This window comes from Macrotis lagotis, chromosome 2 (genome assembly GCF_037893015.1).
Source record: "Macrotis lagotis isolate mMagLag1 chromosome 2, bilby.v1.9.chrom.fasta, whole genome shotgun sequence".
NCBI classification, from domain to species: Eukaryota; Metazoa; Chordata; class Mammalia; order Peramelemorphia; family Peramelidae; genus Macrotis; species Macrotis lagotis.
The window spans coordinates 200165398-200191023 of NC_133659.1; the positions used below are offsets into that span (position 1 = coordinate 200165398).

At 38.8% G+C, this 25626-nt stretch overlaps 1 protein-coding gene and 1 long non-coding RNA gene across 2 annotated transcripts in view; one reads left to right on the plus strand and one right to left on the minus strand.

The window, feature by feature from the left end:
• Positions 1-291: 291 nt before the first annotated feature.
• On the minus strand, positions 292-24101 carry LOC141514012 (uncharacterized). Its single transcript, XR_012475921.1, has 5 exons — positions 23429-24101; positions 21245-21431; positions 6647-6793; positions 626-708; positions 292-394 (listed from the first exon to the last, which is right to left on the minus strand). It is a non-coding gene; the product is annotated as an uncharacterized LOC141514012 (long non-coding RNA).
• The window catches only part of MRC2 (mannose receptor C-type 2), an 87389-nt gene continuing 84696 nt past the window's right edge, over positions 22934-25626 (plus strand). Inside the window, exon 1 of the mRNA XM_074224423.1 lies at positions 22934-23525. Coding sequence (XP_074080524.1) covers positions 23390-23525 — 136 coding nt within the window. The 5' untranslated portion in view covers positions 22934-23389. The remainder of the gene's footprint in view (positions 23526-25626) is intronic.

Below are 25626 nucleotides of genomic sequence, written 5' to 3' on the forward strand. Positions count from 1 at the left end.
AAATTATCAGAAATTATTTTGTCTAATTATAGGTTAACAAAATTAGAAGAAATGGATGAATATTAACACAAATATAAAATATACAGATTAATGTAACAAGAAAGAATTTAAATGATTTAACTTCAGGAAGCCATAAAACAAACCTTAGATGAACTCACAAAAGTCTCAGTATGAGTAGTTTTTAACATGTGATTTCCTAATTATTCAAAAAATAATTAATTTACAAGTGAATATTCTAATTATTCAAAGAATAATTAATTTTTAATATAATATAAACTATTTGCAAATAAGAGGAAAAGAAATTCTACCAAACTTCTTGTAGAATATGAAACTTCTCGTAGAATATGATCATGATAGTTAAACCAAGAACAGACAAAGCAGAGAAATAAAACTACTGACCAATTTTGTTAAGGAATACTGATGCAAAAATAGTAAATAAAATATTAGCATAACAACATGAACAAAATATTAAAGATTATACACTATGACAAAGTTTGATTTATATCAGAGATGCAGGGGAAATTTATACAATAATAAATTTCATTATTAAATCAAATATTGTTATTCAGTCATTTCATGTGTCTGATTTCATGATCTGATTTTGAAATTTTCTTGAAAAGGATACTGCAGTCATTTAAAATGAGTCCAACTCATTTTAAAAATGAAGAAACTGAGACAAATAAGGTTGGTGACTTGAATGCTAGAAACCTTTTCAATAAAAACAAGGATAAAATAAGGATTCCATTGTCACCATTACTATTTTATATAAGGCTAGAAATGCTAACTATAACAATAAAATTAAAAAAATAAAGCAAAAATAGCAAAAGCAAAAAAGAAAACAAACTATCATTTTTGGTATATGATATTATAGTCTATATTTTGTTGTTGTTTAGTTGTATCTGACTTTTCAAGACTCTTTTTGAGTTTTCTTGGGAAAGATCCTGGAGTAGTTTGCTATTTCCTTTTCTATTTCAGCTTATGAATGAGGAAACCAAGGCAAACAGGGTTAAGTGACTTGCTGAGAGTCACAACTATTAAGTTTCTGAGGTCAGATTTTTAACTCAGGAAGGTGACTCTTCTTACCTCCAGGTTAACATTTTATTCACTAAACCACGGAGCTGACCTTATTCCTTCTTATTGCCCTCAAAAAGATCATATCCTAATTAGGGATGCAGTATGTAAATAACTGGGTACATGCATGCATACATACATACATACATAGTATGTATGAGATACAAAGATAGTAAATGCTAAATTAATCTCAGAAGGGAAGGCACAACTGGAGGGAAAGACCACAATTCATTTACCTGTACTTCTTAGTACTACCTAGGATCACATGACCCTTGATCTGGAAGGAATCTCAAAGGTTATCCAATCCTACCCCCTCTTTAAGTAATATACTCAAGGTCACACAAATAATGAGTGATTGATATAGGATTTGAACTCAAGTCCTGAATTTGAAGTTCATCCCTCTCCCTGATGCCTAGACATCACAATCTTCTGGGGATAAAGGTGGTGAGATTGGCTGGGTTTAGTTTTAGGGATCCAAAGACCAAGATCCAGAGAAGCAAGTCTCTCCATACCTGTCACAGGGAAAAAGTCAGGGTCCTGGAATGGGGAGAGAGGTAAGATAAGAGAGATAAGGTAAGAGTGAGAAATGAGTCTCCAGATGGCAACTTGAGAAAGGAGGTTCCTGAAGGCTATTCAAGACAGAGCCCATCCCCAGCTCCCTCATTCTCTGCCCTTACAAGCTTGGGAGCAAACAAGGTCATGGGCTGGGACTATTGGCCCTAACTCAGCCACTGCAATGTTTCCAGGCAAGAGTGGGAGAGGCCCCAGTTGGCCAGCAGGTTGCTTCTGCTCACTAGGCTGTTCCGTGTGTTTGTGTGTGTGTTTTGTGTGTGTGTGTGTGTGTGTGTGTGTGTGTGTGTGTATGTGTGTAAAACAGAGAGAGAGAGAGAGAGAGAGAGAGAGAGAGAGAGAGAGAGAGAGAGGAGAGGAAGGAGATGGGAACCAGATACTGATAAATGAGAATTCCTGGGATGGAAAGCAATGCCCTGAGCCCTTTACCCTAGTTCTGATGGGGGAGGATAAAGATATATATTGAAAATTGCTGAAATCCAAAAGATTTGTGAGCTTCTTGAAATAATTAGGCAGTTCAAAGGATAGAGTACTGGGCCTGGAGTCAGGTAGACTTGAGCCCAAATTGAACTTCAGGTATTGTATCACCCTGGGCAAGTCAACCTCTATTTGCCTCATCTGTTAACTGGAGATTATTATGTAACAACTTATTTGTTAACAAAAATATGTGCTATATTATATCATATAACATATATAACAATTTGCAGGGTCATGAGGATCCAATAAGATAATATTTATAAAGCCCCATGCACATGATAGACATTACAAAAATGCTTATTTCTTCCCCCACTTCTCAGATGGCTTCATTTGCCATATAAGTTAAGGATATAAAAGGAGGTTCAAGGTCCCCATCCTCTTGTTACCCATTTCTCCCTTGGTAACTCTGTCCCTGGGGATCATAGGATTCTAGGTTTGGAACTATAAGGATTTTAAGAGATGATCTAGCCCAAGGATTCTTCACTTCTTCTGAGTCATGGATCCCTTGGGCAATCTGGTGAAACCCAAGGGGCCTTTCTCAGATTCATATTTTTAAATGTATAAAAAATGCATATGATTCCCAAGAAAACTACTATGTTTAAATACAGTTATCATAATTGTTTATCATTTTATTTTACTTTTTTTAATTTTAGAAAGGTTTTTATTTATTTTGGGTTTTACAATTTTTCCTCCAATCTTGTTTCCTTCCCCCCACCCCATCCCCCACAGAAGGCAGTTTGTTAGTCTTTACATCATTCCCATGATATGCATTGACCTAAGTTGAATGTGGTGAGAGAGAAATCATATCCTTAAGGAAGAAACATTATAGTATGAGATATAGAAGAATTGCATAAGACAGTTTTAAAAAAAATTAAAGGTACATAGAAAGTCTTTGGTCTTTGTTCAAACTCCATGATTCTTTCTCAGGATACAGATGGCACTCTCCATCACAGATATCTCAAAATTGTGCCTGATTGTTGCCCTGTTGGTATGAGCAAGTCCATTAAGGTTGATCACCCCCCCCCCCCCATGTTGCTGTTAGGGTGTACAGTGTTCTTCTGGTTCTGCTCATCTCACTCAGCATCAGTTCATGCAAATCTTTCCATGCTTCCCTGAATTCCCATCCCTCCTGGTTTCTAATAGGATAACAGCATTCCATCCCATACATATATGACAATTTGTTAAGCCATTACCCAATAGATGAACATTCCCTCAGTTTCCATTTCTTTGCCACCACAAACAGGGTTGCTATGAACATTTTTGTACAGGTGATTTTTTTTTTACCCTTTTTCATTATCTCTTCAGGTATAGACCCAGTAGTGGTATTGCTGGATCAAAGGGTATGCACATTTTTGTTGTCTTTGGGGCATAATTCCAAATTGCTCTCCAGAAAGATTGGATGAGTTCACAGCTCCACCAACAATGTATTAGTGTCCCAGATTTCCCACATCCCTTCCAACATTGATCGTTGTCCTTTCTGGTCATATTGGCCAGTCTGAGAGATGTGAGGTTGTACCTCAGAGATGTTTTAATTTGCATTTATCTAATAATTAGTGATTTAGAGCAATTTTTCACATAACTATGTATTGCTTTGATTTCCTCATCTGTAAATTGCCTTTGCATATCTTTTAACTATTTGTCAATTGGGGAATGGCTTGTTTTTTTTTTTAATTTGACTCAGTTTTCTGTATATTTTAGAGATGAGCTCTTTGTCAGAAATCCTAGTCATAAATATTGTTTCCCAATTTACTACATTTCTTTTAATCTTGGTTACAGTTATCATAATTTTTTAAAAAATATAAGCTCATATAATATGGAAAGATGTATTACATGATTGCATACATAATCTATATCAGATTGCTTAACATCTCAGGGAGGGTGGAGAAGAATTTGGAACTCAAAATTAAAATAAAAAAGAATGATAAAAATCATTTTCTCCTGTAATTAGGGGAAGAATAAAATATTATTTAAAAATGCAAAAATACTATTTATTGACTTTGATAGGCAGGTGACACAGATATTACAGAGACAGAAATTCAGATCTGAGAATATATAAATAGATTGTAAACTTGAACTTGAACTCAGACCCTTTAATCCCATATGTAAGGTTCTTTCTACTAGACCAGTCTGAATTACATATATTTCTTTCCTTCAATCCTGATTTGTTGTTGTTCAGACATTTCAGTCATGTCTTACTCTTCATGACCCCAATAGAAAGTCAAATACTGCAGTGGTTTGTCATTCCTTTTCAAGCTCATTTTACAGATGAGGAAACTGAGGCAAAAAGGGGTAAGTGACTTGCCCAGAGTCACACAGCGAGTAAGTTTCTGAGGTCAGATTTGAGTCCTGGTCCAGCACTTTATTCCCTGTGCCAACTATTTGCCTTATAGTAGAAATTTAATAAATGCTTATTAACTGACTAAACAGATCTTCTATAAATGTTGTCTTCCTCTATTAGAATGTAAGCTCTTTGAAAGTTGGGACTGTCTTTCCTTTTGTGTTTGTATTACCTGTGAATTACACAATGCTTGGTATATGGTAAATAATAAATAAATAAATTATTTTTTAATTTATTCATTCATTCACTCTGAGGGGGCTTCTGTCTATAGCAGGATAGGTACCAACTAGGTATTCTGTTTTCTTGGCTAACCTAATCTACTTCTAGCACTTTCTTTAATTTCTCTTTAATTTTCCTATATTTGTTTGTCATTAACTTGAGGAGGTTGCTGAGCCTTGGAGGAAGAGATGAGAGAAAGCTGATGAGAAGAAAGACTAGGAAGAGAATAGAAACAAAGATAAAGAAGAAATAACCTTATGCACCAGGAGTGGGGAAATGGGATAAAGATGCTTCCCAGGTTCCTTTTTTCCCCAAAAGTTCATCTATTTTATTTTTTTAACATTCATTCATACACATATGTATATTTTTAAGTTACAAAATTTCCTCCCACCCTCCATTCCCACCCCTTTCCCCTCAGTGGTAAACAGTCAGGTTAACATTGTATGAACATCTTTTTGATAACATATTTACATATTGGACATTTTCCACATGAGGAGTTTAAGGGAAAGAGGTACATACATAAGAGATAATTTTTATAAAGTGTTCATCAGATTCTGAAGGGATTTTTTGTCTTTATTTTTGTTTTGTTTTTCTTTCCCTGGATGGGGATAACATAGTCCATAGCCAATCTAATATGGTTGTCCTAGCTCTCTGAACTGCAGAGAGGAGCTGCTTCCATTAAAGATGATCATCTCACAATGTTTTTGTTAATGTGTACATTGTTCTCTAGGTTCTGCTCCCTTCGCTCAGCATCAGATTCCATAAGTCATTCCATGCTTCTCTGGAGTCCAACAATTTAGGGATTCTTATAGAACAAAAATATTCCAAGGTGTTCATGTACCATAATTTGTTTAGCCATTCCCCAATTTACGGACATCTCCTCAATTTTCAATTCCTTGCCACTACATGAAGATTTACTATGAATATTTCGGAACATGTGGGACTTTCCCCACTTTTTTATGATTTCTTCTGGATATAGACCTAGAACTGGAATTGCTGGGTCAACCTAGGTTCCTTTCAATGAAAACCCAAGTGTCATAGATAGCCTATGTCTCTAGTATCAGGCAGATCCGTAGGGATGAGGCTAGGTATAGATAAGCTGATTATATTGAATATTTACAGGTGATTTATTTGATGGAAAAATGTAGTATTAAGACAAATAAAAGTTAACAATTCCAGTGATACTTTACACTGAGTTATAGAGATGGTATTATTCAGACAATATAGGTAGGATGATTACTATGCTCTGAATTAACAAGACATTTAGGTGCCCAATCCTGCTCTAATCTTTAGGTCCATGTTGATCTGCTGGCACTTAGAACTCTGGAGAAAGGGAAAAGGAGTAGAGAAAAGAAGGCAGATGCATGGGAAGCAGGAGATTGGGGGGTTGTCAATGATAGTGACAATCTATAAAAGGAAAAAGTATATAATAGAAATTTGTTGAGATTGGGAGAGAGATAAAAAGAGAGACAGAAGAGATGTTGAGAGGAAGAGAGACTAGAAGAGGGAAGGAGAGAGAAGAAATATGGGGGAGAGGTGGAAGAAGTGAGGAGACAGTAAGAGATATCCTTTTTTAGCTTTACTCCAATATAAACCAGAGCACTTAGACATCACAATGGATAGAGTGCTGGTTCTGGAGTCAGAAAGACTCATTTTTCTAACTTCAAATCTGGTTTCAGATGTTTACTAGCTATGTGACCTTGAGTGAATCATGTAACCTATTTGCCTCAGTTTAATCATCTATAAGATGAGGTGAAGAAGGAAATAGCAAACCACATCAGTATCTCTTTGCCAAGAAAACCCTAATTGGAGTAATGAAGAGTCACACATGACTGAGAACAACTGAACAACAAGAAATAAATACCATCCCAACACTCAAAATAATTGAATAATGTTTAAATGACATTACATCCTAAACTGAACAACACCTCTCTGTGACCACAGAGAACTAAAGGGAAGCTCAGTACTCACCTCATCAACACTGTCTGTGGAATTGAAGACAATAAGCATTGTTCCTCAGCATTTTCTTCCTCTGGCTAAGCAATCCTGATTTCTTTTTCATTTTCACTCCATAATAGGATCTAGCTTCCTGAATTGTTTCTGGCATACTTTCAGGCTCTATGTGGAGAAAATTACAATCACATCATCTCTATGGTCCCTCTGGGCCTTTGGTTTCTAAGAGAGGGAATGGAGATGGACATGTAGAAGGATAACATTGTAGATAACACTGGGCTAACAGAATCCTTGCCAGCTGGAGTTATAGTTCTGATCTTAATAGGACTCATGCCTAAGGAGTGGAGTAGGGAAGAGTTGTGGTCCTTCTGGATATATATCATTCAGGGTTTCAGGTGATCTGTCCATGCCTATTTAGTGCCTAATGGGAGTCAGTTAATTCCTTTCACTTTAATTCCTCAAATATTTATTATCAAATACTAAAGGCAGAGCATTCTACTAAGCACTGAGGGAGATATAAAGTTTAGATAATCAGTCACATGTATTTATTAAGCAGTCTACTATGTGACAGACACTGGGGAAACAAAATAAAAACCAAACAAAAAAACAGTTCTCACCCTCAAGGAGCTTATATTCTATCTGAAAAAAATAATGTGCATTATATATAAATAAATATGAATGTTTATATACACAAAAACTATATATATAAATATGTATGTATGTATTTATGTTTTAAGTTATAGTTGGGAAGGGGAGTAAAAGTGTCTTTTCATAGTTCTTCTTCAGAACAAAGTTTGGTCTTTATAATCCACAGCATTTAGGTTTGATATTGTTTTTTTACTGTGGCTATTCCCTTCCATCCTTATAGTCATTGTGTATTTTGTTTTACTGGTTCTGCTTATTTAACTCTGCATCAATTCATGTTGTCTTCTCATGCTTTTCTGTATTCCTTATGTACATCATTTCTTATAGCACTATAATATTCCATTATGTTCACATACTACAATTTGTCTAGACATTCCATAGTCTATAATCATCTAGTTCCCAGTCTTCAGTTCTGTTATCACAAGAGATCTTACCTTTTTTATTTAGAGAAATATGTAACATTAATCACATTTATATTAAGAAAGAAACCCCTAAATTTATTCATTCAGTTCAGTAAATTTAAACTAGTATATTTCATTTCTATAATGTAGCCAAGAAAAGGAGGAGAAAAGTGCAACAGAGGAAAAAAGAAAAATTGAAATAACAAAGAGGAAGAGTATGGAGAGCTTGGGGAAATATTCAGGTGGTTTTTCAGTTATTAGAGGCTAAATGGAGTAGTTGAAGAAACAGTGCTGGATTTGGAACTGAGAATATTTCTTATACATATCTATTCAAATTCAGGTTAGAGGGGGCAGCTAGGTGACCCAGTGGATAGAGCATCAGTCCTGGAGTCAGGAGGGCCTGAGTTCAAATTTGGCCTCGGACACCTAATAATTACCTAGTTGTGTGACCTTGGGCAAGTCACTTAACTCCATTGCCTGAAATAAATTAAAATTTAAAAAATTCAGATTAGATGACAAATTCCACATATATAGATATAGATAGAATTGATCTCTTTAAATGACTTTTCCCTTTTCCTTATAATCAGAATTGTTTCTTAGTTTCTTCATAATTTCATTCTTAAAATTCAGTCCTCTTGGTTGTCTTCCAGCTTTGTAGAATTTTAGATCATGAGATCTTATCTTCTTTTTTTTTAAAAAAATAATTTATTTTGAAAGGGAGCCAAGATGGCAGAGTAGAAAAAAATAGAATGAGCTCCCAACACATACATACCCTATCCCACCAACTCTTTCAAATGGATCTAGAAAACTCATCAGACCAAGATAAAAATCAGAGTAAATCTTTTTTTTTTTTTTCCTTCTGTCTGGGTTGACAGAGCGAATCAGAGAGATCTGTAGACACTTTAGGAACAGAGTGTGGCTACGAGTTTGCTGAGTGAAACAGTCTAGGGCAGGGAGAGGCTGTGCATAAAGGAAGAAACCTCACAAGTGAAGAAGTTTCAGGACCAAGGGACCTAAATGTGTATAGGATGAAAGGAACAGAACTGTCGCTCACTGCACAATTTTGGTTCCAGAAAACACCAAGGAGGAAACTTGCACCCAGGGATGGTGTTTCAGGGTGAGGAGGAGTTGCTAGTCATAGACTAAGTACTCTTACAGGAGCAAGTTCAGAAGCAAATGGAGTCGACTCTGACCCTAGGAAGTGTAGGGTCTTAGTTCCAGCTTCTAGCCCAGTACGAAGCCTACAGTAAAATAACTAGGGAAGAAATCTCAGAGCAAAGAGGAACCTGCAGTTCTGTCATACTGAACCAGCTGACTTTCTAACTAGTTAATAGTAGCTGAAGCTAGCAGCAGTCTGTCACATGAGATGTGATGTTTGTCCTTTGTTCTCAAAGACCATGACATCAAGGAGGTGATGCCATGACAAGCAGGTGAATTGGATTTGAGTGAGGGAGTGCTAAGTCACCAGCCTCAGTTTCTCCTCCAGATTCATCTGAATTCAGGGGCCAGATGATATGATTCAGGACAATTGGAGATGGCCCTGGTTGCTAGGCAATCAGGATTAAGTGACTAAGCTAATAGCCTGAGGTCACATTGGAATTCGGTCCTCCTGATTCCAGTGCTCTATCTATTGTGCCACCTAGCTTCCCCAGCAGCAGTCTGTTAGAACTCCAAATAGGGCACGCCCACAGGTCTGTTGCTCAGATGCAAGTCAGAAATTTGCAGAGTTGAGACCAGGACAATAATTAGACTTTGCCCTGGATCATATCACTTTAGCAACATTTGCAGCTTGCAAGTAAGCTGTCCTTGAGATCCTAGAATGATACAAAACTCAGTACTCCCCAAAATGTAACAACAGGACCAGAGCAGATTTTCTCGGCAGAATTGTGGTGAGTCCAGTCCTGAAATAAGGTTAGAAATCAGAAAGTATACTGGAAGGATAAGTAAACAAAAGAATCCCACCATAAAATGCTATTATAATGACAAGGACATTCCAGACACAAACCCAGAAAAGAATTACTATAAAACATCTATAATCAAAACCTTAAAAAAAAATCCCACAGCATGGGCACAAACTCAACTAGAATTCCTGGAAGAGATGACTTAAGAGTCAAAAAATTGTTTTACAAATGGAATGAAAGTGCTTGAGGAAAAAAATTAGAGAAGAGATGAGAGCTAACAAAGAATTGAAAAAAGGAATTAATGGTTTAACATAAGAAGCACAAAACCTTGCCCAACTGATAAACTTCTTGAAAATTAGAGCAGATGAAATAGAAGACAATGGTTTTATAAAACAGAAAGAAAATGAAGTCCAAAGATTTAAAAAAACTGAAGATATAATGTATCTCATAGTGAAAATGAAAGAAAATTTAAGAATTATTGAGCTACCTGAAAGCTATCATTCCTCTCCCTGCCCAAAAGAGCCTAGACAACATATTCCAAGATATCTTAAGAGAAAACTGTCCAGATTTCTTAGGACTAAAAGGCAAAACTGAAAAAGAAAGAATCCACTGATCATTATCTGAAAAAAAATGCCAAAATGAAAACTCCTGGGAACATTATAGCTAAAATCCAGATCTTCCAGGTCACAGAAAAAATATCACAAACAACCAAAAAGCAAAATTAGACTACCAAGGAGCCACAGTCAGGTCATTCCCATGTCATCGAGGCACCATGGCATTACAATGACACTGGCAGAGTGTCAGTATGGTATTTTTATGTTGACAAACTTATGAGACAGTATGATAAAGCTAATCTCTCTCTCGATGATCTAACCATCAATCTGGCAATTCTACGACAACAATCTTGTCAGCTGGGTAAATTTAACCTGACACTCAGTGGTCTATGTTACTCAGCTTTGTAACTATCTCCCCCCCACACCCTCACCCCAGAACCTAGAATTTGGTTCAAGGGTGGGTCAAGGGAATAAGGATTGGCATCATTTATGGTCTGAACTATGATGGTATCTGATCATCTTTTGAACCTTTGACTTTCATTTTTGATTAATGAAAATATTCTTGGCAAATGCTTTCACTCTGGTCTGCTTTGGGCCAATGTCAAATTCAATGTAGCCAAAAACAGAACTAATTTTCTTTCCCCTAAAAACTGAACTTCCTTTGAGGGCTCTACCATTCTCCAGAATTCCATAGCCTTAGTTTATCTTCAGTTTTTCATTTTTCCTCATTCCACACATCCTTTCAGCTGTCAAATCTTACCATTTCTTTCTCCACAGAATCTCTCATATCTGGCCTCTTCTTCCCACTTTCACAGTCTAGTGTGGATTCTCAGAACCTTTTGGACCAACTATTATTAAACCTTCTGATTCATCTCTCTTCTTCAAATCACTCTAGATCCCAATCTCTTCTTGCAAAAGTTATTTCTTTTTTCTTTTTAATTTTATTTTTTAATGTTTAAAATAAATTTATTTATTAAATTTTGAATTTTGCAATTTTTCCACAAATCTCACTTCCCTCCCCCCACCTCCATAGAAGGCAGTCTGTTAGTCTTTATATTCTTTGCATGCTGTACATTGCTGTAAACTGAATATGTTGAGAGAGAAATCATATCCTTAAGAAAAAATAAAATATAAGAAATAGCAAGATTATATAATAAGATACCATTTTAAAAAATTAAAGGTAATAGTCTTTGATCTTTGATCAAACTCCACAATTCTTTCTCTGGATATAGATGGTATTCTCCATCGTAGATACCTCAAAATTGTCCCTGATTGTTGCAATTATGAAATGAGCAAGTCCATTAAGGTTGATCATCAACACCAAGTTGCTGTTATGGTGTACAATGTTCTTCTGGTTCTGCTCATCTTGCTCAGCATCAGGTTTCTAATAGAACAATAGTGTTCCATAACATACACATACCACGATTTGTTCAGTTATTCCCCAATTGATAGACATTGACTTGATTTCCAATTCTTTGCCACCACAAACAGGGCTGCTATGAATATTTTTGTACAAGTGATGTTTTTACCCTCTTTCATCATCTCTTCAGGGTATAGACCCAGTAGTGGTATTGCTGGATCAAAGGGTATGCACATTGTTGTCCTTTGGGTGTGATTCCAAATTGCTCTCCAGAAAGGTTGGATGAGTTCACAGCTCCACTAAAAATGTATTAGTGTGCCATATTTCCCACATCCCTTCCAACATTGATCATTGTCCTTTCTGGTCATATTGGCCAGTCTGAGAGGTGTGAGGTGGTACCTCAGAGATGCTTTAATTTGCATTTCTCCAATATGATTATGAATAGCTTTGATTTCCTCCTCTGTAAATTGCCTCCACATATTGCCACAAATTGCCTCTTTGACCATTTGTCAATTGGGGAATTTTTTTTTATAAATTTTACTTAGTTCTCTATATATTTTAGAAATGAGTCCTTTGTCAGAAATTGGTATTTGTAAAAATTGTTTCCCAATTTACTACATTTCTTTTGATCTTGATTACAGTGGTTTTGTCTGTGCAAAAGCTTTTTAATTTAATGTAATCAAAACTATCTACTGTGTTTTTAATGATGTTCTCCATGTCTTCCTTAGTCATAAACTGCTTCCCTTTCCATAGATCTGATAGGTAAACTATTCCTTGTTCTCCTAGTTTGCTTATAATATTGTTTTTTATATCTAGATCCTGTATCCATTTGGATCTTATCTTGGTATAGGGTGTGAGGTGCTGGTCTAATCTAAGTTTCTTCCATACTAACTTCCAATTTTCCCAACTGTTTTTATCTTTTCCACTGATCCACCACTCTACTTCTTAGCCAATACCAGACAGTTTTGATGACTGATGCTTTATAATATAATTTTAGATCTGTTAGGACTAGGCCACCTTCTTTTGTACCAAAATTGATATTCTTTAGGGACATATATTACCATGTAAACCCTCCTCTATTCAATCAATCATTGAGTAATTATTAAGTATCTATCACATGCAAAATGTAGTTCAAGGCACCAGGGGGATAGATACTAAAAGTAAAACAATACAACACAATCTCCACATTTATGTAACTGTTTAACATTTCCAATAGCAGAGACAGAAAAACAAAACAAAAACTGTGCATGTGAATGAATGTATATGCAGAATAAATGTAAAGTAGCTAAAGATAGTTTGAGAGGGAAGGCAATGGCAATTGGGAAAATGAAGAAATTTCATTTAAAATATTAACAGAATTAATGTCAATGAAATGAATCACACATAGTAACAAAGCTCTATGGCACCTTCATAGGTCAAGTAATTAATAAAAAAAATTTCTTCAGTGCAAATGTATAATGGATGGCTACTATATGATTGTATTTCTTAAGATATTTATATTATATATTCAAGATGGGGACAGGAAGAAAGGTTAGCTAAAAATATTTATGAAACATTTCAATGCCTACACTCAAATGGAAAGGCTATATAAAAGAACTAGAAGAAAAACATACAAATTTTTATCCTGTGCAATTCAGACATTTAGAGAACCAAACAATAAACCAAAAAAATTTTACTTTTCTTATCTATGATTATTTAAATATTAAAAATCCAAAAGTTGATTACACTTTTATAATACTGTTTACAGCTGCTAATTCTTCTCTATTCACATTGTCAAAATCCCAGTTCTTGCCATATCACCTTTTGCTTTGACCACTGCAGCAGTTTCTTAACTGATTTTCCTGACTAATACTTCTATTTATAATTTATTCCTTACATATACTATGCAAAAATATTATTTTAATGAAAATGACTGAAAATGTCATTTCCTTGCTTAAAAATTTTCAATGACAATTTCCTGCAGCATAAAATACAAGCTACTTTATATTATGTTTTTTGTTTTTATTTATTATTTTATTTCTCCTAGTTACATATAAAATTTTTAACATTCATTTTTAAAACTTGTAGTTCCAAATTCTCTTCTTTCTGCCTCCCACCACACCCCTAACTGAGAAGGAAAGCAATTTGATACAGATTATACATTGCATACTCATGCAAAACATTTCTGTAATAGTTATGTTGTAAAAGAAGACAAGGACCAAAAAAAAAAATTTCTGGAAAAATAAAGTAAAACAAATGTTTCGATCTGTATTCTGTCAGTTCTTCTTCTGGGGATGGATAGCATTTTTCATCATAAATCCTTTAGAGCTGTCTTGTTTCATTGTATTGTTGAGAATAAATAAGTCATTCACAACTAATCATCTTTCAATATTGCTATTACTTCATGCACAGTACATTTCACTTTACATTACCTCATACAGATCTTTCCAGGTTTTTCTGAGAACATCTTGTTCATCACTTCTTATAGCAGAATAGTATTCTGTCACAGGGACATAGCACAAATTGTTCATCTATTCCCCAATTGATGGGTATCCCCTCAAATCCCAATTCTTTTCCACAAGAAAAGAACTATAAATCTTCAACAAATAGATTCTTTTCCTGTTTTTTTAAATCTCTTTTTGGAACACAGACCTTAACTAGGATAATTTGGATGAAGCATAGAGTGCATGAAGGTACAAAACTATACGAAGGAGAATGAGCATGTAATGAAGAGCACCGGCCATAGAACCTGCAGTGAGAATTGGGAGAAATCAGCCTGCACCTCCAAAGCACAGCCCACAGATGGTCAGGGGGCCAGGGGAGAAGGTAGAAATATTTCTGTTCTCCTTGGGGGCTGGACTCTGCTGTTTGCCCACACACATAGCATATCCTAGTTGCAGTTTGGGCTTCCATACTAAGATAGCCTAGCAGGGCCCTTCCTTATAGCTTCAGGGCAGAGGGTAGTGCTATGGTCATTTACATATCAAAGCACAGGCAAGAGAGCATAAGACCTTGGAGGAATAAAGGTCCCAATGGGGAGTCACCCCCCCCAAATCCCCAAAGCCTTGGAAGTGCTGTAAATTAGTCTTGGGTGGAGGAAATGAGTAAACAACAGAAAAAGAAGAATCTGACCATAGGGAATTACTTTAGTCTCATGGAAGATCAAAACACATACTCAAATGATGACAAAATAGAAGCTTCCATATCCAAAACCTCCAAGATAAATAGAAAATGGGCTCAGATTATGGATGAGCTCATAAAAAGACTTTGAAAAGCAATTGAGGGAGGTAGAGGAAAAATTGGGAGGAGAAATGAGAGCGATATAGAAAAATCATGAAAACCAAATGAACATCTTGGTGAAAGAAATACAAAAAAATACTGAAGAAAATAATATGTTAAAAACAAATTTAGGTCAAATGAAAAAAGCAAACAAAAGGCAAATGGGGAGAAGAATGCCTTAATAAAACAGAATTGGCCAGCTAGAAAAGGAGATAAAAAGGCTCACTGAAGAAAATAACTCCTTCAAATGCAAAATGGAACTAAAGGAAGCTGATAACTTTGCAAGAAATCAGGAAGAAATAAAACTCTTCCCCAAAAGTAAAAAATTAGAAGAAAATATGACATCTCAATGGAAAAACAACTGACCTCAAAAACAGATCCAAAATGGTGGCTAGGTGGCGTAGTGGATAAAGCACTGGCCCTGAAGTCAGGAGTTACCTGGGTTCAAATCTGGCTTCAGACACTTAATAATTACCTAGCTGTGTGGCCTTGGGCAAGCCACTTAACACCATTTGCCTTGCAAAAACCTAAAAAAAAAAAACAGATCCAAAAGGAATAATTTGAAAATTATTGGGCTACCTGAAAGTCACGACCAGGAAAAGAGCCTAGACTTCATTTTTTCAAGAAATAATACAGCAAAATTGCCCTGAGATCCTAGAAGCAGAGTTTAAAATAGAAATTCAGGGCATTCACTGGTCACCTCCTGAAAGAGATCCCAAAAGAAAAGCTTCCAGGAATATTATAATCAAATTCCAAAACTCCCAAATCAAAGAGAAAATTCTAAAAGCTGCCAGAAAGAAACAACTCAACTACCAAGGCTCCATATTCAGGATTACACAGGATCTGGCAGCATCTACATTAAGGGTTCATAGGGATTGGAATATGATATTTTTGGAAAGCAAAAGATCTTGGTTTACAACTGAGAATCAACTATCCAACAAAAGTAAGCATCCTCTTTCAGAGGAAAATATGGACTTTCAATGAAACAGGGGACTTTCAAACTTTACTATTGAAACAACCAGAATCAGGGGTGGCTAGGTGGTGCAGTGGATAAAGCACCGGTCCTGGAGTCAGGAGTACCTGGGTTCAAATCCGGTCTCAGACACTTAATAATTATCTAGCTGTGTGGCCTTGAGCAAGCCACCTAACCCCATTTGCCTTGCAAAAAAAAAAAAAAAGAGAAAGAAACAACCAGAATTGAATAGAAATTTTGATCTTTAAGTACAGGACTCTGGTGAAACATAGATGGGGAGGATAAGAAGGACTAACTATGAGGAACTTAATGATGTTGAACTGTTTGTATTCCTGCATGGGAAGAAGATATTGACAACTCATATGAACTTTCTCATTTATAAGAGCTGTTTATAAGAGAGTCAAGGAAAAGCTTTTTCAATGGAATGGAAAGGGGGAAGGCAAGGGGGAATGAGTGAACCTTCATTCTCATCAGAAATGGCTCAGAGAGGAAATAACATACACACTTAATAGGGTACAGAAATCTATCTTACCCTAGGAAAAAATGAGATTAAAGGGATGGGATAAGGGGGAATGGGGGGAGGGAAGGGGGAATAGGTGATAGAAGAGAGGGAAGATTGTGGGAGAGGGTACTCAGATACAACACACTTTTGGACAGGGCCAGGATGAAAGGAGAAAGAGAATAGAATATATGAGAGTGGGGAGAAATAGAGTGGAGGGAAATACAGCTAGTAATAGCAACTGTGGGGAAAATATTGAAGCAACTTCTCTGGTAGATTTTTTATAAAGAAAGCAACTCAGGGTGGCTAGGTGCCACAGTGGATAGAGCACCAGCCCTGGAGTCAGGAGTACCTGAGTTCAAATCAGTCCTCAGACATTTAATAATTACCTAGCTATGTGGCCTTAGGCAACCCACTTGACTGCATTGCCTTGCAAAAAAAAAATTATAGAAAAAAAAGAAAAATAAGAAAGCAACTCACCCCAGAGATAAAGCCATTGGAATCTGAACACAGTCTGAAGTACATTTTTTTCCTCTCTCTCACTAATCTTGATGTTTCTCATCTTCTTGGGGGGGGTTATGTTTACTCTTATAACAAAATTATTGAATATAAAATAAATCATGAATATTTGAATATTTGAAAAAATGAAAAAAATAAATTAAAATTTTAAAAAAGTATATGAAGACTGGAGGGCAGCTAGGTGGCATAGTGGATAGAGCACTATGTCAGGAGTACCTGAGCTCAAATGTGGCCTCAGATACTTAATAATTACCTAGCTATGTGACCTTGGGCAAGTCACTTAACCCCATTGCCTTGTAATAGAAACCAGAAAAATCCCCCCCAAACCCAAAAGTATATGAAGACTGGAAAGATAAACAAGGAACCAGATTATCAAGAGCTTTGAATGCACAATAAAATACTTTATATTTGATCCTATTGGTACTAGGATGCCATTTGAGTCTCATGTGTGTCTGAAGGGAGGTGGAGGAAGGATTTAGAGGAAAAGAAGGACAATACAGTATCAAATCTATGCTTTAAGAAAATCAATTTAACAGTTGTGTGGAGGAGAGGTTGTGGTAAAAATTAGGCAGGAAGCTCAATTAGAAGGCTCTGGCAATAGTCTAAGTGAAAAGTAATGAAACCCTGACCTAGGGTTAAAGTAGAAAGAAAGATGTACGTATGAAATATGCTATCAAGGTGAAAATGTCCAAGATTTGGCAGCTGATTAGAGAGTGTAAAAAAGAGGGGAAAGTTGAGAATGACAGTGAGGTTGCCAACTGGAGTATCTGAGAGAATGGTGGTGCCCTTAATAGTCATAGGAAATTTGGAAGAAGAGTATATTTGGGGAAAAAGATGAGGAGTTCTGTTTTGGATATTTTGAAACCAGTTGAAAATCTGTTTAGGGTAATATGAGACCAGACTCAGGAGAAAAACAATCCGCATACATCCATTTAGTACAAATACATGAAATATATATGTACGCATCACACATGTGTCTATATATGCGCAGAGATGACAATACAAACTGTATCTTTTCTCTTTTCAGCCTCCAAGTCCTTCCCCCTGCCCAATCCCCTATATTTCTCACTAATCCTCTGGAACTAGAGTCATCTTTACATCTCAGGGTCAGTATGAAGGATAGACCTCAGCAATCAAATAAATGAGCCCACAATGGTGAACTAGAAAGAATAAGATGATCTTCAAGCATGCTCTGAAGTGAGTATTGGGAATGGGAGAGAAGACCCCTCTTTATGAATTCCCAATGGGATGCTACCCTCAAATAACCTTTATTTGGCCCTTCTATTCCCTCAAGCTCTTATCCTAAATTACACCTTCCTTTTTACAGACAAACCCAAAGGAATCACATATTCATATTGCCTCCATTTCCTTATCACCTATCCACTATTCCACTTCTACAAAATGGCTTCCATGTCTCCCTTTACTTCTGCTGATACAGTGCTCTCTTGAGTTAATAAGTTAGCATTTGTGTAGCTTTAAGGTTTACAATGTAGTTTACAGATATATAATCTCACTTTTTCCTCATAACAACCCTAGGAGATTTAATTATTACCCCTATTTTACAGATGAGGGAACTGAGCCTGAAGGAAGTTGTGAAATGGCCAGAGTCTCACAACTAGTGAGTGTAGATTTGAACTCAGGTCTTTCTGTTTCTATCTATTGTGCCATCTGGAAGCCTTTACTTACCCAGAAGTTATCTTTTAATTATTATTATTATTAATAATAATAATAATAATAATAATAATAATAATAATAATGTTTTTGTACTTTATTCTTGAAGACCATGACATTAGAGAGGGGTTATCATGACAAACACGTGAATTGGATTTGGATGAGGGGGTGCCATGCTGAGTTACCAGCTCCACTTTCTCCTCCAGAGTCATCTGGGTTCAGTGGCCAGATATAGAACAGAAGAACTGGAGATGGCCCTGGATGCCAGGGTTTAAGTCAGGGTTAAGTGACTTGCCCATTACACAGCTAGTAAGTGTCAAGTGTCTGAGTTTGGATTTGAATTACTGTCCTGACTTCAAGACCAGTGCTCTATCCACTGCACCATCTAGCTAATCCAGTGACAAAGAACTTCCTTGATTTAGTGTAGCTTTGACACTGTTGACCACCTCCCTATTTTTCTCTACCCCCCCCAAATCTCTTCTTTCTGGCTTCTCTGACCCAATTCACTCTCTTCTCCTTCTCCTCCTCCTCCTCCTCCTTTTCCCAAATATCCTTAAGGCTCCATATTTCTTTTCTTTTCTCTCTCCCTTAATGTTTTCATCAAGACCACAGTGTCCATGATCATCTTTATATAGATGATTCCCAAATCCATATATCTTGTTCTGTACTTACCTGAGATTCTAGTTCTGCATCACCAACTATATGTATATCTCTGCCTGGATGACCTATCATTATTACAAACTTAGAAGGTCCAAAAAAAGAACTCAGGATCGCCCCCCCCCCAACTTAATTTTCTTTTTTGCTATGGAACATACTACCATCTTCCTAGACACACAATTTCATAAGTTTGGAGTAATACATTTCTCTTACAATGATATCCATCCCTAGAGAAAAAGTTGGTGGTGCCTGAATACAGATTGAAGCATACTTTTTTTTTACTTTATTTTTCTTGAGGTTTCTTTTTTGGGGGGGGGGGTCTGTGTTTTCTTTCCCAATGTGACTATTATGGAAATATTTTGCATTACTACTCATGTATAGCCTATATCAAATTGCTTGCTTTCTCAAGATGGGAAATAGAGAGGGAGGAATGGAGAACATTTGGAATTCAAAGTTTTAAAAGTTAATGTTTTTACATGTAACTAGGAAAAAATAAAATACTAAATAAGAAAAAAATACATTCCTCTTCCCTCTTCCTTTATATTAGAATAATGACTAATTCTTATCACTTCTCCCAGTGTAACACTTCTTGCACCCATCTTCTCTCTACTCACAAAGACACTGTATCCTCCTAATACTATATACTTCCACTCTCTCTCCTCTTCAATCCCTTGTCCAACCTTTTGCTAAAATCCTATCCCTAAGGAACATCATTCACTTATTTAAAAGCTGCCGTAGTCTACTATTACCCCAGCATAAAATATAAACACAGACTGGTTGGAACCACAATCTGGCTTCCAATCCACATTTCCAACTTTATTTTTTTATCACTCTTGTGAGTCAGTTGGAGTTAGGTGACTTGTCCAGGGTCATACAGCTAGCAAGTGTTATCTGAGGCTAGGTTTAAATTCAGGTCCTCCTGACTCCAGGGCAGGTACGCTATCCACTGTACCACCTATCTGCCCAAATATCACTCTGTTTCAAGTACTCTAGATTCCATCAAACTGGATCATTAGCTGTTTTCCATCTGGAGCTTCAATCTCCCACCTTTGTTAATTCACAGATGCTATTCATACCTCAAATGTATTCCCAGCTTACCTTTGACTTTCAGAATTCTTCTTTCTCAAACACATTTCCTCTGTGAAGCCTTCCCTGATCTGTGAAGTCATTAGTGTTCTCTCCCTTCTCAAATTCCTTTTTATTTACTTAACTATATATATATGCTGTAGTCCCCCAATAAAATGTAAGCTTTTTGAGGTCAGGGGTGTTTTTAGATCACCAAGAATCCAAACTCCAGAGCTATTTATTAATTGTAGGGAAATAACTATTATTTGGTTTACATTATATTTTTCAGAGAATAAAATTGAGAGGCATATGCTCACCATGAGCTAGATTGGGGGTGATTTCAATGATTAGGTAATTGACTTCAAAGCAAAGACTAAACTCTAGAACTGACTGGGAAAACCCAGTTCTTTGTTGAAGATTGGAGATTCTCTGCTTTGTGGAAAGAACCCTGACTCTAAATCAGAGGCTGCTGTTGTTGATTTTTCAGTCTAGTTCTTTGTGACCCCATTGGGATTTTCTTGGTGCACAGATACTAAAATGGTTTGCCATTTTCTTTTCTGGCTTATTTTATAGATGAGGAAATTGAGGCAGACAGGATTAAGTGACTAGCCCAAGGTCACACAGATAGTAAGAGTCTGAGGCCATTTTGAATTCATGAAGATGAGTTCCTGACTCCAAGCCCAATGCATCAGCTCTATCACTACCTATGTGACTTTAAGCAAGTCATATGACCTCTCTGGGTCTCAGTTTCCTTACCTATAAAAGGAGAGAGATGAGTTATATGGTATCCAAGCTCCCATCCAGCTTTTAATCTATTATTCAATGATTAGGAGGAGAAGAAAGAGTTCATATCCAAAACACTGAGGAATAAGAGAGAAGAACATGAGGGGAAGGATTTTGCTGGTCCTAGGCAAGGATTTCTGATTCTGACTTTGAGAAATGACTGTTATCTTTCTCTCTCCACTCCACTCCCATCATATTTGTATCCCTCTTCTTTTTCCTACCCAGTGAACCATCCCTTGTAACAAAGAGCACAAAAGAAATTGGGTTTTTCCTTAAAGAGCAAAAATAAGAAAAAAATTCTGACTTTAAGCTAAAGGAAAAAGGCATTACCCATCATTCCCTTGAGGAAGAGTTCGCCAAAAGTTTTGGCTGAATCAGAAGTTGGGGTGGTAGAACAGCTTCCAACATAACAGTCTCCTGTAGAGTTAGCATCTGGCAGAGACTATAACAGCTTGGTATCCATCAGAGGATTATGAAAGCAGCAGGAAAAAAACTCATGATTTGTCCCATAACATCACTAGAAGACATAAGAGACTCATCAGTGAAGCCCTAGGGATAGGATTTGCCCTCTATTATGTCTAACTCTTCATGACTCATTTGGGGTTTTCTTGGCAAAGAAGCTGAAATGCTTTGTTAATTCTTTCTCCAGATCACTTTACAAAGAGGAAACTGAGGCAAGCAAGATGAAATGACTTGTTCAGGGTCACACATCTACTAAATATCTGAGGCTGGAATTGAAGTCAGGTCCTTCTGACTCCAGGACCAGCACTCTATACTCTACCTCACCTAGCTACCTTGCCCTTCTATATGTGTGTTGTGTCTACATGTTCCTTACATATGAGTCCTCCATGTGATATCAACTTTTTGTCTTGAAGTATTTATTTGTATTCCTCCAAATTCATGAGTGGAATGTTTTGTGACTTCTTTCCTTCTGTCATTTCATTTAAAGGCTCTTACCTTAGCTTAGTAGAACCTTGTGAGGTATGGTTTTGGAGGGATATGGACAATTAAATTAAGTTTAATTTGGGGTTAGTCATTCTCTGGGGATCAGATTGAAAGAGGTGCTACATGCCACCGTGTCCACTTTTTTGGGGGGGCATGAATTGGAGGAATTGTTTCCTTGCTCCTGGTTTAATTTAAAATTCCAAGTGCTCAGATAAATCTTACCCAAATTTGTGACCAGACTATATTCATTTGGTTTAGGAAGGACCTGGACTTGAATATAGATGGAGGTTCTAAGGTTCACTCTGGAGTGAACACCTATAGGTGGGGCCATGGATCATGAGTTTTATCATTCTCTAGAGCCAACTGCTTGCAAGAAGGTGTTGTATCAGCTTAGGGGTGTCCACTGGAGAATTTTCCAGGTTTCTGGTGAGGAGGTGGATTCGATAGAAGAAAATGGGAACACATTTGTACCATATTGGTCTCTGTGTGTATAATAAGGGTTATGCAAATATGAAATCAAGAAACAAATGGCCATTTGAAAAGAACTCCCCCCCCCCCCCCATTTGTCTGCCTTCCTGCAGCAAAGGGCAGAAGCCGTCGGGACTCATCTTCCTGAGTTTAAGTGGATTTCGGACCCTGACATGATGGACCCTGCACAAGTCACTTAATTTCGTTGCCTCGGTTTCCTCCTCTGTAAATCGATCTAGGAAAGGAATGGCAGGCCACTTCGGTCTCTTTGTCGAGAAGACCCCAAATGGGGCCACCGAGAGGCTCACATTTCGGAGAAACGACTCCACAGCAAGCCCCAACACCCGGGTCCCGTCCCTGGGAGAGAACCATCCGTACCCCCTCCCCTTTTCCGCATTCCAAAAGATGGGGCGGTGGGCGGAGTAGAGGAGTGGGTGAGGTTCCCCTCGCAGGCGGAGGTTGGGGGGAGGTCCCCGAGGGGGCCGGAGGGGGCTGGGTGTCCACGTGGGAGCGGCGGGGCGCGCGGGGGCCGGCCCGGGCCGCACTGCCCCGTCAGCATCCCCCGGGGGAGGGTGCACGGAGCTCCGCCGCGCTTCTCCCCGCCAGCGCCAGCCCGGCCGGCCGTGACGCAGCGTCTGGGGCTCCGGGCCCGGCCGCGGAGGGGGGCAGAGGGGGAGAGGAGGGGAGGGGGCGGGCGCTCAGGTCCCCCCGCGCACCCCTGCCCTGCTCCCCCGGGGCGGCCAGCCCTGCCCTCGACTCTGGCCCCCCGCCTGGGCCCACCCCCCATCGCTTCCCCTCCCTCTCTCCATCGGTCACACTTTCTCTCCTCCTCTCCCCCTTTCTCGATCCTCCTTTCTTCCCCCTCCTCCTCCTCCTCCTCCTCCTCCTCCCCTCCCGCCTCCCTGCCCCTCTTCTCCCCTCCTCAGTCCCCTCCCTCCCTTCCCTAGGAGGCATCACTCGGTCCCGGTCCGGGAAGGGCGCACGGCATCTCCAGCCCCGCTCCGCGCCCTCCGTCCGTCCCTCCGCCCGCCCGCCCGGACCCCCGGCGGAGCCAGCCCCGGAATGCGGGTCCCCCGGCCGGCCGCCGCTGCCTGGCGTCACCTGCTGCGCTGGGTCCTGCTCCTGGGGAGGCTGGCGCCCGGCCCCTGGGGCCCCGGCATCCAGGCCGCGGGGGCAGCCCCGGCCGCCGCTCCCTCCGGTAAGGAAGCCCCGGGGGCCGCTGCTCCGGGAGCCGGGAGAGGGGCTGCAGGAGGAGGGGCGACGGGAGCAGGAGGAGGGGGTCCTTAGCGGAGATGCGTGTTTTAGGGGGCGAGGAGGAAGGGGTTGAGACCAAGGGGGAGGAGGAGGAGGAGGAGGAGGTAAGAAACGGGGAATTAGTGAGAGAGAGACAGAGACAGAGACAGAGAGATAGTGAGAGTGAGAGAGAGAATAGTTGAATAGAAGAGAAAGTTAGAGAAATAGAGAGAAATAGTTGAATAGTAGAAGAGAAAAGGAGAGAGAGAGAGAGAGAGAGAGAGAGAGAGAGAGAGAGAGAGAGAGAGAGAGAGAGAGAGAGAGGATGCAGTGGAGATTTGAGTGAAACCAGATGTGGTGGGTCGACTGGTGGAAGAGGGGGAGGGGAAGGAAGGGTCTGTAGCAGACTAGGAAAAAGTTTGGGGAACTTCTTGAGAAAAGTCCCTCCAGTCTTCCAATAGGTTTTAAAGATCACCCCCAAAGTCAGCTTCCCGTTAAGTTCCATTGATCTCTCTTCGAAAATTCTTCTACTCATAAAAGATCAAAGCAAACCAGAAACGTCCCCAGTGGAACTTTCTAAACCCAAGCTTTGCCGCAGGAGGAAAGATTTCTTCTTTCCTGACATCTTTGCTGTGTTGCTTCATTTTCCTTATTTGTCTTTGAAGGGCAGGGGATACAATGTGGCATTCCCATTTCTGAAGCGGATAACTCATCAAGGTTGTTTTGGACCAGCAAGAATCATCAAAGTTAGATGGGGGGGGGGCAGACATTGGACAAATGGCATTTGTTCCTTCAGTCTCTAAATATCTGGATTAATCGAGGACAGCGCTGATCTCTCAGAAGACAGCAAAGTATAGGTTACGAATTAAAGACCCTACAACTAAGAAAATTCCAAAAGTTAGCATTTGGGAACCAAAGATGAAAATGTAGGGCTATGCCCACTTGTAATCCTCAAGTTGTCAGTGGGAGGAAAAAAAAAGGGTCTTTAACCAGTCAGAATGAGAAGATTTAGGTTTTGCTTCTCAGAATGAGGGGTGGCCCAGAAATTGAGTTTAACCAGGGAGTGGACTCATGCAAACATCACAACTTGGCAGCTGGGAGCTGTCCTTGCCTTGTGTGTGACCTGGGCAGCTGAGACATGAATTTACTCAGATTGTGCCATACTAGGGGGGTTTGTTTGGTGGAGGTGGGGGTGAAATGTGGTGGGAGGGACAGGGGGAGGTAAAAAGAGAGAAGAATAAAATTGCTCACATTGCTCAACCAACTTTATCTCTAGTCCTGTTGAATTGTAATGTCTGTTGTCAGTCAATGTTAGCAGATTTTGGAATCTGGTTTTGGGGGGTCAGCCCCTTATCCTCCAGATAAGGACAAAATGGGGGGGGGGTGAGCTCTATTTGCTACACATCTTGGATGTGTGGTATCTTTTTTTTTTTTTGGTCAGCTTTGTGCTCTGACCTCTCCGAGGTAGGGGGAGTGAAGGAGGGGGTTGGGGGGGGGGGGAAGATGGCCAATCCTAAGCCTGGAGCAGCAGAGTTTAAAGCGCCAGGCCCTGGGAGGGGCCCATGGGCAAAATGCTGACTCTTGCTTTTTCCCATTGCAAGCATTTACTGGATCTTCTGAGGAAGTTGAAAAAAGATCTTTTTCCTCCCTCTCCAGCAATGTGAACTGATGGTTATGGAGCATTTTAACAAACTTTTGCAAAGTTTAATATTTGTAATAGCTCCCAAACTCCATTCATCTTCCCCTCCCCTCCTCTCTCTCTCTCCACACACACACACACACACACACACACACACACACACACACACAAAGGTATATACATATATTTGTATTTATGTATGTAAATATGTATACAGGGAGCAGAGTAATGCCAGAGGTGCCATGGGGGCTCAACATTACATTTCCATCTCAGGCTCTGCAGGTCCTTCACAGTAGTCCCTTCATTTCTATCCACGTCACTGTGGTAACACCCGTGTCAGAATTCCTTCTAGGTAGGGACAAATAGTATCTTTTCTATTGTGTGTTCTTTGGATTTCTCTTACCTAATAGAGTGATTTATGTGTATG